We start from the raw sequence: 18,156 nt of genomic DNA, 5'->3' as shown, positions 1-18,156 counted from the left end.
CAGAGGATAGTGGGCGACAGCTAAGCTAGTGGCCCCTGGTGCCTGGCTGCCCTGGATTCCAGACCAGGTCTGAGGGTTTTTAAATTGGTGCGATCTTGAACAATTACGTAACCTCTCTGAGATCACTGTCAGCTACACTCCCTGGCCTGCAGGGGATGGAAATGACATCAGATCCATACAAGGCTCACCACTGGGCTGGCACAGTGAGGGACCATTAACTATCACTTATTGCTTTGGCAAACAAGATCTTTGAATTCCATGGGAATGAAAGTGACATAAACTCATGACATTTATTTAACATTGAAAGAGTCCCATATGCTGGCTTTTTAATTCCATTTTTCTGCCAGCAAAGCCTCTATTCGGGTAGCAAGTTACTTTAGGTCCACTTTCACAGCTTTTCTTCTGGGCTGGAGTTCAATTACAAGTTAAAGAAAAAAAACTTTAAAAAAAAAACTTTTAAAACCAGTGTGATGGCATACACTTATAATTTTAACATCAGGAAGGCAAAGGCAGGAGGGGTTCACTGGCCCTTTAGCCTAGCCTACTTGGCAAGTCTAAAGTCAGAGGAGACTCTGCTTTCAAAACCAAGGTAGACAGCTCCTGAGGAACAACAGCGAAGGTTGTCCTCTGGCTGCCACATGCAGGTGCACAGGCTCACAGGAATAAATAAGTAAATGAATAAACAGAACGGATACTTGATATCATCAGACATAAACCAGTATTCTTAAGCACTTTAATAATTGGATTATTTTCCTTGGTAGGACAATCTTATAGTTTTTAAACCTATAACAATGGCAATCATACATCTAATAACTGGACATACATGAGTGTGCAGTTGATATGCGAGCCCATGAGGTCTCTTCTAGTCATGGAGAAATGGCCCTGTCCTGAAGGCCCAGTGTCAGTCCAAGCAGTCACACTGGACACCTGAGTATGACGACTCCTGGACCCTGCACTGCGCTGCACAGGACAGCCATGCATCCAGGAGAAGGGAAAGCTGCAAAAGTCATACCACTGCTAATTAAAGGAATGCTTTTCTGTTTGGGGAGAAAGAGATCAAAGGGCACTACATAGCTGCGTGCCCAACAGTGGCTCACCAACAGGCTCTACGTGCCATGGGCCGCAGTTCCCAACACTCATGAGGTATCTTGGCTCTGAAGAAATCCTTTCAGGAGATTCCAAAATGTAAATCAGACTTGAGGAGGGATGTTGGGAGGAGTGGGGGACCCTTCTCTGGGTCCCCTCTGGCTGTTTTAGCACTGTCTAGACTTGAAAAATGGATAAGATTCAAATAGAAATGGGGAGGACGGCAGTGCAGGCAGGAGCAGAAGCAGGGAGTGGCACTTCTGAGCAGGGAGCCGCGTCTTCATTGAGAACACGGGAGAGAAGGGGTCAGTGAGCGGAAAGGAGCCTTCACGCTGTCCTTGTTCTCCTACCTGACCTGATCCCTGGGCTTCTGAAGCCTACAGAAACAGCAGCCAGGGGCTCTGGAGTGGACAGAAAGCAAGTCCACAGGTGATGGTCCAGTAATGTGTGCTGTTGTTCCTCGTTTCAGAGTCTTTTCAAGTGGTCGTAAGAGGAAATGGCTTCCGGCACGCCCGCAATGTGGACAGGGTCCTCTGCAGCTTCAAGATCAATGACTCGGTCACACTCAGTAAGTCCTGGTAACTTGAGGTTGGGACGGGGGACATTGCCAGCACAGCCACTTACAGGGGCCTTCAGAGAATTGCTCAGTGCTCCCGAGGCCTCCAGTGAGAACAATCGGTCCTGTTGTGCCCTTGGTTCTGACCAGAGTCTGACCACACTGGGTAGGAACAGCCCGAGGGTACCCAGCTTGGGGATCAGGACAAGGCTTGACAAGAGCGCTCAGTGCCCCCACACACACACACACACAACATAGAGTCAGACCTAAGGAGGCAGGGAGTGCCTGTTCCCTTCTTATGGTTTATCAAGTCCCTCACCCCACCCCCGCTGGCCCTGCAAGCCCTGCTTAGTTAGGGCCTGTTGGAACTCGAGGCTTCTCAGCCAAGCACTGGAGATTCTAAAGAAAGAATAAAACAAGATGGTCTAAATTGATCAATCTTGAATAAAGCAAAATCCAGACTACTGGCTTGCATGCGTAGATTCCGGGACTTTTTTTTTGTTTTTAATCTGGAAGGTTCTTGACTAGAGTAGCCAAGAAACTCTCATTGTGGTGCAGACTTTGCATGAAGCAGGACAATGACAATAAAACTAAAAGCATCTCATGAAGGAAAACAGGCTGTCACAGCAGCCGGGCCTCTGGGAGACCTTTGCAGCAGGCAAGATCTGAATTTAAAGACGAGTGACTCAGTGGCCGTCCAGGAGAGATGGGAGGTCTGCTTCCAGAAAGGCAGATGGCGGGAGCCTGGCGATTACTTGCATCTGGTGTCCATCATGAGGACAATTACTGGCTCCCTGTCTGCAGTGATAAACAGCAGCCACACTGGGCTGCATTTTCCATCACGCTGTGTGCTCCTTGCTGTATCCTCTCTGCTCTGCAGCGCAGAGGTTTGGGAGGGAAGGAAGGCAGACCCCCACCCACAGGCAGCTCACTGGTCGCTCTGGGTTTTCTCCTTAGACCCCCAGAAGAGAGAAGATCTAACTCTATTTTGATTAGGAAAGTTAAAGGGCACACCTTTTTTTTCTCTCCTTGACACTTCAAACCCTCTTGATAGCTTAAACACAAGCGGTAGCTTCCTAACAGACATCTGGAATTTCTGGCTTGGGATAATATCAAACATTGAAAACATTCAGTTAGTTTTATTAAAATTTGGAATGCTTTTGTATGTCGAAAATGTGTGTGCTTCTTGAAACCATTTTTCCATGTCCCTAAGCAGCCATAGTGTGGAAGCTGCTTCCTACGCCACTGTAAGTTCCCACTTTCCCTCCCGAGTTCAGACCCCAGGAAAGTCAAGAGCTCTGAGGATTTGAACTGGCCTCTGTGGGGCAAACCGTGTGTGTGTGTCTGTGTGTCTGTGTCTGTGTCTGTGTGTGTGTGTCAGGGGCACAACACATGGGTCAGAGGCGCGCTGAAGCCGGCACTTGCCAGCTGATCAGTTTCTCACCCCTTTGCCTGCACTGCCTGTGCCCACTCACTCACAGACAAATACAGGCCACTGGACTAGGGGGGCACCTTGGACTCCAAACTCATCCTGCTCCAGCACACTGGGGACTACAGAAGACAGAGACAGTAAATTGATCCCAGAGAGACTTTGCCTGGCACATAGCCACCCTGGATGCGGAAGGTGCTGAATTTACTCTCAGTTCAAATATTTAAAATCACTTAGAAACAAAATATCAGATAGGACTTCTTTGACACAGTGACACGCATCTCCATGAAACTGTGACACGCATCTCCATGACACTGTGACACGCATCTCCATGACAGTGACACGCATCTCCATGACACTGTGACACGCATCTCCATGACACTGTGACACGCATCTCCATGACACTGTGACACGCATCTCCATGACACTGTGACACGCATCTCCATGACAGTGACACGCATCTCCATGACACTGTGACACGCATCTCCATGACACTGTGACACGCATCTCCATGACACAGTGACATGCATCTCCATGACACAGTGACACGCATCTCCATGACAGTGACACGCATCTCCATGACACTGTGACACGCATCTCCATGACAGTGACACGCATCTCCATGGCGATACTGTGACACGCATCTCCATGACACAGTGACACGCATCTCCATGACAGTGACACGCATCTCCATGACACAGTGACACGCATCTCCATGACAGTGACACGCATCTCCATGACACAGTGACACACATCTCCATGACACAGTGACACACATCTCCATGACAGTGACACGCATCTCCATGACAGTGACACGCATCTCCATGACACAGTGACACGCATCTCCATGACAGTGACACGCATCTCCATGACAGTGACACGCATCTCCATGACACTGTGACACGCATCTCCATGACACTGTGACACGCATCTCCATGACACTGTGACACGCATCTCCATGATGACACAGTGACACGCATCTCCATGACAGTGACACGCATCTCCATGACACTGTGACACGCATCTCCATGACACAGTGACACACATCTCCATGACAGTGACACGCATCTCCATGACAGTGACACGCATCTCCATGACACTATGACACGCATCTCCATGACACAGTGACACGCATCATCTCCATGACAGTGACATGCATCTCCATGACACAGTGACACGCATCTCCATGACAGTGACACGCATCTCCATGACGACACTGTGACACGCATCTCCATGACACAGTGACACGCATCTCCATGACAGTGACACGCATCTCCATGACACTGTGACACGCATCTCCATGACACTGTGACACGCATCTCCATGACACTGTGACACACATCTCCATGATGACACAGTGACACGCATCTCCATGACAGTGACACGCATCTCCATGACACTGTGACACGCATCTCCATGACACAGTGACACACATCTCCATGACAGTGACATGCATCTCCATGACAACACTGTGACACGCATCTCCATGACGACACAGTGACACGCATCTCCATGTACAGATCTGAAACTCGATGTTATTCCAAGACTATGTCACTATGAAGAGGTGGTCACTTTAAAGTTGGAAGGAAATAGAGAGTCATCCCACCTCCTCTGTGATGTTGATCTGATGGTTCTAGCAACACCATCTTGTAAATGGTGGGACCGTTCTAGGGAGCTAGCTGCTGTGGTTCCCACATGCGGAAGGCGGCTGTTGATACTTGAAATGTATGATTGGGAAATTTGATTTGATTTCACTTATTTTTGTTTAAGTGCTCAAAACCGCACATGGCCAGTCTCTGGCACATTAGACAATGCATGGCACCCTTAAAGACACCAGGAACTAAGGGCAACATTAATACTTTCAAATACTTTGGAATGATCTTGCATTCCTAAAAACCAAGAGTTTATTGCGAGACAACATTGCTAGACAATAGCGGGTAATTAAACTGAATGTTACAGAATTAGCCCCTCAGTAATTTTTTTTTCTAATTTCCTATTAATTTTTAGCTACCATACAAATAATGGGTTTTATTGTGATATTTTCGTACCTACTCATCACTGTTCTTTGCTTGTGCTCACCCCACCACTGCCCCCAGCTATAAGCACCTCAACTTTTACTACCTCTGTTCAGAGTTCAATGGCGACCATTAGAAAACATTCCAGGGAGCTGAAGAGGTGGCACAGCAGTTAAGAACGCTGTCTGCTCTTCCAGAGGACCTTAGTGCAGCTCCCAGCACCCACATCAGGTGGCTCACAACCGTTTATAACTCCAGCGCCAAGGCATCAGCTCCCCCACCCACGTATACATATAAATATAAGTGAATAAAATCTTTTTTAAAATAAAAATATCCAGGGAAAATGTAACAAACAAAATCGATTGAGAACAATTTGTCCAGACATACAGAATGACATATGAATGACATATAAGAAAAGCCTTTGTGAGGACTATTTTAAACATGGGAATAAATGTGTGGTCTAGACTCCAGGCGTAGGGCCGTCTCTGGAGACAAACACCAGGGAAGAGCCCTGGCGAACAGGTTATCCGACACTTTGTGTCTTGGTTTTTCTCTGTGTGACGCTTGTGACGATAGCATCTGTGTTCTAGGCTGTTAGAGGCGTAGTGTGGCAGGTGGGGCACATCACAGGCTTGCCTACAGACAGCCGCCCAGTCCTGACCGCGCGAGCTATTTCATTATTACTAGGAACCATGTCACTCTTACTAAACAGAGAAATAAATGAGCATTGTAAAGATATCACTTATTTCAAATTTAATATTTACTTTTAGTACAATCCCAGAGAAAATCCCCATGGTGCTTTTTAAGTTAAAATAATTTTAAGCTTTATATGGAAGAATAAACTACAAGATTAGCCAAGTAAAATGCAGAAACTGCCTGAGCTGACTTTAGGACGAACCAAAAAGGCATAGTCGTTCAAAGACTGTGTGACCAGTATAACTGGCAAACGGCAAAGGAACAGAGCGCTAAACAGAGCCAGACTCCGGCATGAACTTAGCGTTAAATTAAATGACCATTCCGGTCATGATGCTGGGACAGCTGGCTAGCTGCTTAGAGAAACGATGAAGTTTGATTTTTATCTTACACTTTACAGTTAAACAAATTCCAGATGACCTGAAAATTTTAATGTGAACATGAAAATATAAAATTTCTAGAAAAGTAAACGTTTGCATAATTACCCAGGGTATAAAGATGTTGAGCAAAAAGCGACTGGGCTTGAAGGAAAAATTTGATAGCGTAAGCACATGTTTTGAAATGCTCCTATTACCAACCCCAACAAAAATCAAAAGGAAAAGGAAATAAAAGAAAATTATTTATAATATATATAATACGGGGTCAAACGTTTAGTATAAAGATATCTGCTGAAGTCAGGCATATAAAAATAAAAATTTAAAAAAAAAGGAGGGAAATGGGGCTGATGTGATGGCTCAGCAGGGAAAATTGCAAGCCTGACGAGCCGAGTCCAGTCCCGGGTCCCACCGTGGAAAGAGAGAATCACTGCCCAGAGACCTCCTCTGGCCTCCATGCATGTGCACACAAATAGTAAAGTGGTTTACAAAAGTAAAAAACAAAAACAGGTGAAAAGAAACTTCTAAGAAAAATGGTGGCCCACAACCCCACGGAAAGGGCTCAGTGTGAGCACGGCCAGGCAAGGGAGGCTGTCTTGGATTTTCCTTTGGTTTTATTCTTGGCACAAGTTCCCATGAAGCTCAAGTTGGCCCTGGTATATCATGTAGATGAGGATTGCCTTGAATTCCTAATCCTTCAGCCTCCCAAGTACGGGGATGACAGGCATGTGCCGCCATATCGAGTAGCAGTAAGGAAGGGTGGCAAAGACCCGGTGCCCAGAACTAGTAAAGAGGCAGGCAAAGGCGCTTTCACGCGATGGTCAGTGAGACACCATCAGAAACCCCAGAAGGCAATTCTTGAAACGAGCCGACTGCTTTCACACAATTTTTTAATGAAGCAGAGTTGGGGTTTAAGATATAAAGACATCTTCATACAGGCATAAGCATGAGGGTTAGAAGAAAGAGGGGTGCTAGGAAGAAAGTAAAACATGCCTGCAAGCAGGAAGGTGGATTTATTTCTCAAAGGAAAGTCTCAGAAAGAGAGACCCACCTCAGTGTGCTTGCAAATCCTTATGAGAGAGTAGCCTTCTATACATACTTGATCTACATTTTAATCTCCACATCATTCAAAGGAAATGAAAGGGAATGTCTGTTGCAGGTCTCAGCCTGTGTGTTGTGACCCCTTTGGGGTCAAACGACCCTTTCATAGGGGTCGCCTAAGACCATTGGCAAACACAGATATTTACCATTATGATTCACAACAGTATCAAAATTACAGCTAAAAGGAGCAATGAAAATGAAGTAGCAAAAATCCAATGTTGGTGTGGGGGTCACCACAACACGAGGCACTGTATTAAAGGGCCGCAGCATGGGGAAGGCTGAGAACCTCTGATCTACAGAGACACGGGCGGCATGACTGCTTATCATGCTACTGCTCATGACGGCAAAGGAAGCAAGAAGGGGGGTAGGGGCATTTATATAACGGCATGAATGTTTCGTGGTAGATGAGCTACGTGTCAATTACAAGTCACCGTTTATAATCAGCTAGTACTGTAGGACGGTGACTGACGCTGTGGGATGTTACATCCTGTGATAGAACAGTTACAGGCGGTACGAAGGAGCTGTGCTAGGGTCTGTTTTTCTTCACACACGTTCCCGCGCAAACTTGAAGGACACACCTTTTGATGTTAGCAGCAGCCACCCCTGAATAAGACAACAGTAAATTCATATTTTCTTCTCCCTGTCTAAGATTGCTACACACCCGTATTCCCCCTACAGTTAGAAAAGAGCTCACTAAGGTTATTTTTAAACTTAATTTTTTAAATAATTATTTAGGCATAGCACACATACTATACTTAGCATCTGGTTGGCTTTCCAATTGTCAGGCTGAAGTGCCTTCTGGCCAAGAATATACCTTGGAAATGCCACAAATTTTATCAGTTTACCCTGGCTGCACATTTGCCTACTTCAGTATGCAGGGTGCTCTACCAAGAGAAGGTCTGCTTCCAATTGGAAACCCGCTTGCATAGAGATTAGAAAGCCAAAATGGAGACCCAGGGGTATGAGCCAAGGAACAACCCATTTTATGCATGGTAAATAATAAATGGACAGTTTACTATGCAGTAACACAGCTCGTGCTGGATGTCCTTGTGCTGTGTGACAGCAGCTAGAAGCAAGGACACATTTTACAGACTAGTGCAGTTCACAAGGCTCGCTGTATGGTTTCACAGCCATGCTTTATTGTTTATATAAAATGTTACTCCCAGCTTGATTTCTTACTTAACAGGCCTAGCCATGGCTAACTTTCTGTACACTCCCAAAGAACAGGGCTCTGGCCCCTTTGAAGATACTTTCTCAGATGATTTTGAAAGTTCCCCTAAAGAGGCTCAGCATCCCCAAAGAAAAAGAATCTTATTTGAATGTAGATGGTCCAGGGTGTTTGCTTTTTAAACATTGTCTTATTATCCAGAAACTATACTTCATCTTAGAAGATATCTGGGAGCCAGGTCTGTTGTGGGCACCCAGAGGCAATCGCCGGTGTATCTGTGATAGCAGATAGGAGGAAAGGCAGAGGAAAAAGAAATCGTACACCTCCCAACAAAAGCCTTCACTGTGACTTAGAGTATTACATGTGCTGGTCAAAGGCACTGCATGCAGTTTGGATGAGTTAGGAGCTGATGTCCCATGAGAACGTCACTGGGTCACTCAGAGATATACGGAGCCTATGGGGTCTTGATTCTTCCCCAACAAGCTTCATCTAAAAGGCAGCAGCTGCTGACTGCTGAGCATCCAGCTGGTCTCTGCGCTGTCCGTATGTCCTTCTGCGTCATCTCTCCCCCGTGCCACCTCATTGCACCACAGCCAGGCTGTGAGGGAAGAGTTATCTGTGTCCTCATCTTTACTAATGAGGAAACAAACTCAGGTTAATGAAGTCCCAGAGGCTGCTGGATAGCCAGGCTAACAACTTAAAGTTGGGCGATCTCTGCTTTGCTAAAAAAAAAAAAAACTGGATTCCCCAAGATCCCAAATTCCACCTCAAGTGCCCAGATGCCTGGGGATTAAACACTTGTCTGATGTTACACATTGGAGAGCAGAGACGTGAGCCTCAGTCCAGGGAAGACAGGTCCCAGGGTGCAGAGCATCACTTTCAGCGGTTGGCAGTGTAACCATGGTGAAGTCCCACTGCTTCCCTAAGTGGTCCCTTTGGACTGAGCCTCTGGAGCCTCTCCTTACTGTTCGTCGCATCTCCATTGCCCCTCCTTTCAAGAGAGCTTGACTTTTGTCCTAGTTCTGAAGTGGCTCCTGGACAGAGTACATCACCGCACGTTCACGTCACTCAAACTGAGACAAAACAGCAGATAAGTTTGAGTCTACCATAATGTGCATTTGTGAGGTCTGCCACCAGAGAGACTTTCACAGGGGCAAGTTGACAGTTATGTGCTGGGGCCTGTATGCGGTCAGACTTGATGTGGGGCTACCAAGTGCTCAGTGGCCCCAACAGAAAATGGTAAACCCTACACAAAAAAAGCTCTCCTTTGTAGGCAGTGTTGAGGCAAAATTTGTGTATGTGTTCCCCTGAAACCCGCCTTCCTCCTTCCCCTTCTATGTGAGAATTTGGCATCCCCCTGCAATTCTGCATCAGGTGGCTGAACATTCATAGTCACTGCCAATATGTGTATAGTGATGGATGGGGACATGGTGCAACCCTGCTCCTTTGTCATTTCCATAGCATGATTCAAGAGAAGATCCTGAGCAGAGAAACAGCTAGAGCCCAGGAGCCCCAGGCAGGCTGTTCTCTGTGTTGTTTAAATATTTATTCAGCATTCCTTTGGAGAGGTTGGGTTGGATCTGCTGAGGGCAAGTAGCTCACTCCCTGTGCCTTTCAGTTTGGGCAACAACTTGCACACCACGTCAGCACATGTTATGCACATGCCATGCACAGGCTACACAGCTCAGGTGTGCACCAGCCCCCTCCTTCCCTCCTCTGCCCTGGGTTTCTGTGAAGATTTCATCCTTCAAGTTCTTGCAGTGACCTGTGGTCATGCTTCAGGCTTTTGGGGTGGGCTTGCCTCTTAATCTCAACTCCAAAGGGAAACATTTTCCAAATCTAATTGTGCACAGCCAGAAGAGTTTGTATGTCACAAGGCACATGCCTTGTGCATGAATCCTCAACTGTCCTTTATGGGGGAAAACAAGGTTTTTAAAAGTATATTTATTCTTAGCAAACTGCAGCTGTTTGGAGGCACCAATGATTCTGACCTCGGGATTACAACATTTTAAAAGGCTGATTCTTTGCTTAGAAGATAATTTGTATGTTTTACAAAGTCAACAGTGAAGAATTTTTTTGGTGTGGATTTATAGAGAGGAGAAAATGCTTTGTGAGAACCCTGGGCCTCATCACCTTCATCTAGTGTTCTTGCAATACCCAAAGTTGCACTAATAACTTCAGAGCAAGGTGAGTGCCAAATCCCACAAAATTATGTGTAGTATGATCCCAATTCTATAAAAACACTACACAGAGAATGAAATATTATACCCAAAGGCCTCCGTGATGTTTATCAGCTGGGCGTGGTGGTTCACTCCCTTAATAATTCACGCACTCAAGGGACTGCCATGGGAAGGCATCCTAGGCTGCACAGTGACTTTAAAGGCAGTTTGAGATGTATGGGGAGAGCTTGTCTCATGTGCACCCAAAAAGTTTAGCACTGAGAATTATGACTATCAAATATTTCAAGAGTTTTATCAACTTCAAATTTTTATACTGCACATGTTACTTTTGTAATAGATTAAAATAAAATTTTATCCTGCTAATTCAGGAGAGAGGTTCTGGCAAGCAGTTAAACACTGGTGTGTCAACAGCTACGGAACTCAAAGCTTGTGCACAAGGTCATCCCTCCCCTCAAATGCAGTGACCAAGGCAACCCTCATTGCCTGCTGTAACTGTGCTCAGCCTTGAACCCTGTGCAAATATTTGTACATCAGGCGCTGGACTCTACAGCTCTCCCACCCCCATCAGGTCATGACCCTGACATTAGCACAATGCCCGAAAGCACCACGTTTCTATGCCGATGCCGTGCCACCTGCCATGAGGACAGCCTGGGTCCCACTGAGCCTACGTGAGAAACTGGCTGGGAAACACTCTTCCTATTCTGCCAAACATGCTCCCTCTCACTCCTCTCCTCATCATCTTAGACAGTTCTGAACTTTCTGGACATTGTACCAGTAAACCAGGGGCTCTGAACTCTGAAGCGATGCCTGTAGCCTTGTTGCCATGGACTGAGGGATGATCTTGAACCACATCAGACATTAAATCAGGCATTTCCCCCAGCAGTACCGAGGTTTGGAGCTGATAACTCTGGTGGAGATGCCCATGCCATTCCCCATATTGTTTCAGATGTTGCCAAATTCTCCTCGTTTGAGAAACTACTGCAGCATATATACATGTTCCAAAGATCATATTTGGATAGGTGGGTTTCATATATGTACACACACACACACACACCGTAGCTGGGCAAGTTGCAGGAGTCCTCAGTTTAGAAGCTCCCTCATCCTGTGTTTCCCTGACGGCAGACCTGGCAGCAGGCCACCTTGTTACTACAGACAATGTGTTGAGTGTTCATCAAAGGCTAAACCTTAATAACGATTCCCATTTCGATTTATAAAACAAGAGCTGGGTATTGTAGCCATCTTTTAGATGAGCACTCTAAGCTGTGAACAGGGTAGAAGGCGCTGCCTGGGGTATAGCCCTATGCGTGGCAGAGCTGTGCTGGGCCTCTGCAGCTCAACTCTTCATCTGCCTATGACTCTGTCCTGCTCCAGCCTGTCCCACAGACCAGGATGGGGAGAGGAGATAGGGAGCAAAGCCTGGGGGCCCCTGGGCCAGAACTACTGACTTAAAAGTGCATTGACCCAGGACACTAACCTCGAACCTGTGACCTTACAGCAGCTGGGTAGTAAGGGCTCCATGAAACCCTCCAGCTCCAGGCCAGGAGTGTTAGATGGCTCTGGGTCATGTGTAAGCACCAGGTTAACCTCCCAGTTCTCTCCTTGGAAGGTGGCCTCTGGTTCCTGCTGAGCACAGGAGGGCATTGCAGTGAGACACCTTGGCCCACACGCAGTCCACACGCCGTCCACATTCAGTTCTGACTCCTCTTCCTCTTTCCCTTGCCTTCACCATCGCTGCTCAGCCTGTCTTAGCAGAAGTCATGCTCCAATTTCACAGCCTCTGCTTTGTTCCATAAAGTAGGCAGACGTCTACTGTTAGAATCCTGAGCTGTTATCCCCATCTGTGAAAACCTTCCTGCATAGAGCCCCACACTCAACATTGCCCAGGAGTGTGCCTCTCTCTTCTCAGTCGTGGGTCCCTTTGAGGACCCATTGAGTTCATAAATGACAACTGAGGTAGCGGGACACTTGGCCACCTCCTTTCAGCCTGTGTCTGCATGAAGCTCAACCCAGAGGCTTTGGATTCCACCAACTTAGGGAGCCCTGGCTCTGGTTTCCCTCAGAGCTGTTAGCGTTTGAAGACAGCGAGCAGGGGAGCTGTTCGGCCAACTCTAACTCCTCTTTCCCCTTAATTTGGGCCCGTGTTGACAAAATAGCTGATAATTTGGTACTGACCTTACTCTTGGTTCAGAGAAGCCATGAAATGCACCCTAGACCGAGGGGGCTCTGAGAGCAACAGCAGAGGAGCCTGGCTTAGTCCTCCTACCTCATGCAAATAGCGCAGCAGGAATGTAAACTCCTCTCAGGGGTTTACAACAATTCTTGAAGGCTTAGATAAGACTAGGGACTATTTTTCTGTTTATTTTTGTCAGACTACATATTCATAGCAAGAAAAGGTTGGCAAGACTTGTAAAGTATCTGAATTATTTCATCAGCCTTAAAAACAATCCACAGATTGGTGTTTGCATTGGCTAATGGATTTCAATCTTGGTTCTATCCCAAATCCATAGACAGTCAGTCACCAAATGGGAGAGAAAGATGCCCGGAACTTCTCCCCCAACCTAACCATGTTATTTTGTTGTGAGGTTAGAACCCTGGGACTGGGCTCGTTTCAGTGTGGTACCGGATTTTTAGCGTGTGGTACCGGATTTTTAGCTCACTGCCCTTAAAGCAGGCCTCGCTATGGTGATGGGATTACTAGTTCTCTGTCCTGAGGTGTGCTCACTGCTGGAGGCCAATTTAGCCTATTCAAGGCCCCATCATTTCAGCAAAACAGATTCAAATTCCAGATGAGACCCCTCTAGCAGTGCAGTGCTAACCCATTTAACTAGCATTTGAGGTAATTAGCATTTGTGAGCCCCAAACTGTAGTACAGTTATCTATCTCCCTTCTGGATGGGTATGGATGCATCTGATAAGACTGTGGCTGTTCAGTGTTGAGCAAAATCATTATAAATGCGTTTGTATGTATATACAAAGGATGGATATTAATTTAGTTACACACACACACACACACACACACACACCTCCAAAACTCCTAATGTCTAAGCGACATTAGTATGGCCGGACGTTGGGCATTTTGAAAGCTGTAGTCTTCACATTTGCAGTGGATTGTAAGGCTTGGGTGCTGTGTAATAAAGTGGAGGGAAGCCTCTCGAGTCCTTACTGAGCCTCACGTACTAGGCTTTCTTATTTATTTGCACACAACAGCACAATGATGTCCCAGTCGCCACCTGTAGACGAACCTGACCCCAGTTACACACTAGCCAGAGGAAAACCTGGGCTCTGAGCCTGAATCTGTCAGACAGCATCTCCTCTGGCCTCCCCTCACCTGTACCCAGCTTCCAGGATGCCCGCCTCCCAGCTTGCACTCAGCAGTTCAATGTAATGGCAATCACTGATTCTTCAATTCTGTCTTAAGTCAAATTTCTGTCTGATTATCAGACTCCTATGGCAAAGGATTTAGGCTAATATGTCATAGGTGTGCTTACAATTCTGAAATATCCGTTTTTCGAATTCATAAAAAAAAAAAAAAAACCCTTCTGGTCTCCAGCTCCCACCCCTGTCTAATTTTCTCCCTGGGTGCAAACAGCCATGCAGAGTGCCACAGCTCCTGGTCTCCATTACCGTTTCTACTTGGTGCCAGAGAGCAGTGAAGTGAAATGGCCACCCAGTGAGCAGAGAAGCGGGGCCCGCATTGTCCTCAGAATGGATTACAGCCCCATAAACAGCACAACACAACACACTGGCATTGGCAGAGGCTGCATTGGGACTGGCATGGCCCCCAAACCAGGCACGGGCCCCTCTGTGGCAGAGCAGGAAGTCTATGCCCTGCTTCCCAAGTGGCCATTCCAGGAAGGAGTCAGATGACTTGAGTTATGGAAACCAAATGGCCCTTCTTTGTTTAAAGAGAGAGGGGGAAAAAGCCACTCATTTTTGTGGTAAAGTGAAAACAGTCTCCAAACCAAACAGTCCCTCTCAGGGCAGAAAATGCCAGCTCCACAGAGCTAGCCCACAGCCTCCCAGCCTGGGTTCAACCTCAGGGACATCAGAGCTGTACCCCAGTCAGCCACAGCCCTCCATCCTCCCGTCTGCTTTGCCCCAGAAATATTTGGTCTCCCAAACAGGAAAGGAAGATGAAAAGAGGAGGAGAATTAGAAAGGTCCTACTGCCGAGGCCACAGTCTGCCTCCCGGCCCTTGTGACCTAGGACAGGGAGATGAGACAGGAACTCACAGGACCAGTGTATGTAGCCCTTGCGGGGGCCCTGACTACTTCACTGCTGTGGCCTCCTCTGAAGCCTTCCAGCTCTAACCACAGCCTGCAGCCTAAAGTCATAAGGCCTCTGGGGCCACCCTGTGGCTGCCTGTGGCTCTGTGGGTGGAACTGCACCCCAGGTACTGGGTGCAAAAGCTGTGGATAAGCCACAGCCACGAGGAAATAAGTAGAGGTTCCAGTCAGCCACGCAGGACAGTTTGGCTTATTCCCTCATACAGACTTCCCTGGAGCTGGAAGTCTCTCTGTGAGGACAGGATACTGCAGAGTTTGGGTCTGAACCAGGCTTTGTGTCTATTGCTATCCAAGATGGCCCTGTCTTTCTGAACCTCCTTTTTTGCATCTGAAAAATGATCCTGGGGTGGGGAAGTGGCTCTGTGGGTAAGGTGCTCTGTTTGAATCTGTTTGAAGGACCTAAGTTTGAATCTCTTAGCACCCACGTATGAAATAGAAATCAATAGCCGGGCACAGCAACGTAAGCCTGTCATCAATGCCAACTCTGGGGAGATAGAGCCAGGAGGATAACCAGGGTTTGCTGGCCAGACGTTCTTACTGAATCAGGAAGACCCAGGGTCACTGAGAAAATCCACCTCACTAATGAGATGGAGAAGCGGAGAGGAAGTCAACACACACACTCAAGGTGAGGGAGCAAACCTAAGCTCCATCCCTGCCTTAGCTCCCAGGGCTGTCACTAGCAGAGGGCTGACAAGGTGGCAAGCAGCTTGTTGGCCAGGCATCCAGACCCTGCACCCATCTGACCACATGCCATCCAAGAAGGAATCAGTGGTTCAGTTAGCGGGGCTGGTCAGTGAACTCCAGTGATCTGCCTGTCTCTGCCTCCCCAGTGCTGGGATTTCAAGCGTCCACCACCCTACCTGGCTTTGTATGGATCTCAGGATCTGAACTTGGGATCTCTCCTTGCACACAGAACTTTATCAGCTAGCTGTCTCTGCAAAGGCTATATGTGCTAAAGACGAGCACGTTGAATAACTTCTCCTAAAATCACTACAATGCACACTGACCTTCTGCCCTAGGGGCTCATGCCAGGCCCCTCCCCTTCCAGTTCCCTAATAAAACGCAACTCCTATTTGGATTTTCCTGAAACCTGACCACGGGATCATGGAAAAGAAGCTTCCTGCCTTCTAAAACCCAGCGATACTTGGGTGTTCTGCTTGTGTTTGCCAGCTCATCTTCTCCATGAAGATGGCCTCAAAGTGGGCGTAGATGTGACTCCCCTTAGAACCCCTCAGCTCTCCCGAAGAGAACAGGAAACTCAAACTGTGCTGTAAAAGGGCTATCTCAGTGGACGTGGGACCAGGAGACCAGCGCTAGGGAGGAGGTCTTGATTAGTTCTTCTTTAGTGGATGCTACCACACATGTTGGGGTGCTACTCTGTGGGGAGGGTCTAGTATATATTTCAGCTTTCCGCTGCTCTGGCAAATACCCAAGGGAAACAAGGAAAGCAAACTTCTTATAAGTTTCAGTCCATCAAGTCGGAAGCGGGCGAAGGAAGAAAGTACCTTGTCTCATGGCAGCCAGGGAAGGGGCTAGAGCAGAGAGAAAGAGACAAATTGTGTGTATGTGTGTGTGTGTGGTTTGTGTGTGTGTGTATAGAGAGAGACAGAGACAGAGAGATATAGAGAGAGAGAGGCAGAGAGACAAAAACATAGAAAGAGACAGAGTCCACTACCAGAAAGAGGAGAGAGCTACCAGTAGGGTTAGGGCAATATCTAGCCTTAGACACAGCCCCTCAGTGACTGCTTCCCCCAGCTGGGCCCCGCCCCCACCAGCATGGCACTTGGTTTCAACAGCAAGCGCTCAGGGGACATTTCATATTACAAGCATAACTCAGTGCAGGAGAAGTTTTCATTTCACACACTTCTCTGCTTTCATCTGGTCCCTCTAGACTTGGTTAATGACCTCCAAAGACACTGAATTGGGAAACGTAACCTCGCGACTTCTTTTTCGCAGATGAGAAGCCGTTTGCTGTGGAAGACACGTACTTGCTGTGCCCAGCACCCATCTTAAAAGAAGTTGGCATGTAAGTTTTCATCGTCCACAGAGTCCCACAGCCGGGGAAGAGGAGGCAGAGGAACCCGGGGGGCAGTGGTAGCTTTTTCATTGTCATCAGGGACTTTCTCTAGATTCTGTCAACGGTGATGGTGCCAAGCTATGGAAAACCAGCCACCAGGAGGGTGACTGAGCATCTCTTTCATCCTCTGTAGTTCACAACAAACTCTCATTCAGGCCAGAGAGAAAGATTTAAATAACTTGTCCAGGGTCACACAGGAGCCAGTGGAAGAGTCTGGGCTCAAGCCTGGGTCTGCTGACTCAATCCCAACCGCATTTCTAGAAAGTTCTCACATGTATTACCTCACCCTGTCATCATCTGTGCCCTAGAAAGTGGCTGTTATCTGTTCCTTCAAGACAAAGAAACTCAGAAAGGCAAAGTAAGTGCCGTGGTTCATGACCTTCGGCACCACTCTGGATCCTCCACAGAGCTTCAGGTGCTCCCCTCCGTTCCCTGGCCTCACATAAGGGAACACCTCACGGTGCCGTTAAGATAAGTGCTGGCGAGATGTCCATAAAGAGGGTCAGCACCCTGAGCTAGGGTAGGACTCTGGGGCCCAGCGCCCAGACGATTACAGAGCAAAAAGAGCCTCTCCAGACCATGCCCAGCAGTCTGGAGATGGCGTCCAAGGAAAGCATTAAAGTCCCCTTTCACCATTTGTCCCAACTCCGACTAAGTGTCCGCAGTCAGCCTGTGACACTGGGCCTGCTACCCACCCCGAAATCATATAGTGTGGTATGAGGTCTTATCTCCGTGAGACTTTATGGACAGAGTCTGGAGAAGACAAACCAATCTGTCCATAAGCTGTCTTTCCACGAGTCTTACAGGGACCCACAAAACTTCCCCATCAGACCTCTGAGTCCTCACTAACGAGAGCTGGGCATGCAGCCTACAGTTTGCCCAATTATCCCTGCTGACTTGGATGGATCTTAAGGTGCTTTATCTAATGGGATGAGAGAGCAGAACTTTAATCCCACATTTAGGAGGCAGAAGCAAGTGGATCCTAACTTCAAGGTTAGCCTGGTCTCCAGGGCTGTGTCGCAGGGCAGCCAGGGCTTCACACAGACACCTTCTCTCAAAAAAGGAAAGAAGGAAAAAGGAAAGAAGGAAGGGAGGGAGGGAGGGAGGGAGGGAGGGAGGAAGGAAGGAAGGAAGGAAGCTTTATCTTATTACCAAGTATAGCAAACAGGACAAATGAGGTAGGCTTTCCTTG

General features: G+C 47.4%; 1 protein-coding gene across 1 annotated transcript in view; it reads left to right on the top strand.

Annotated features, from left to right (window-relative positions):
- The window catches only part of Antxr1 (ANTXR cell adhesion molecule 1), a 191,321-nt gene that overhangs the window by 74,612 nt on the left and 98,553 nt on the right, over window positions 1-18,156 (top strand). The window contains exons 10-11 of the mRNA XM_041639405.1: window positions 1,556-1,654; window positions 16,844-16,913. Coding sequence (XP_041495339.1) covers window positions 1,556-1,654; window positions 16,844-16,913 — 169 coding nt within the window. The remainder of the gene's footprint in view (window positions 1-1,555; window positions 1,655-16,843; window positions 16,914-18,156) is intronic.

The sequence above is a fragment of the Microtus oregoni genome, unplaced genomic scaffold (assembly GCF_018167655.1).
Source record: "Microtus oregoni isolate MIOR12 unplaced genomic scaffold, Mior012 000002F_ref0000024, whole genome shotgun sequence".
Lineage (NCBI taxonomy): Eukaryota > Metazoa > Chordata > Mammalia > Rodentia > Cricetidae > Microtus > Microtus oregoni.
Note: the sequence above shows the minus strand (reverse complement) of the source record. Positions and strands in the feature narration are given on the sequence as shown.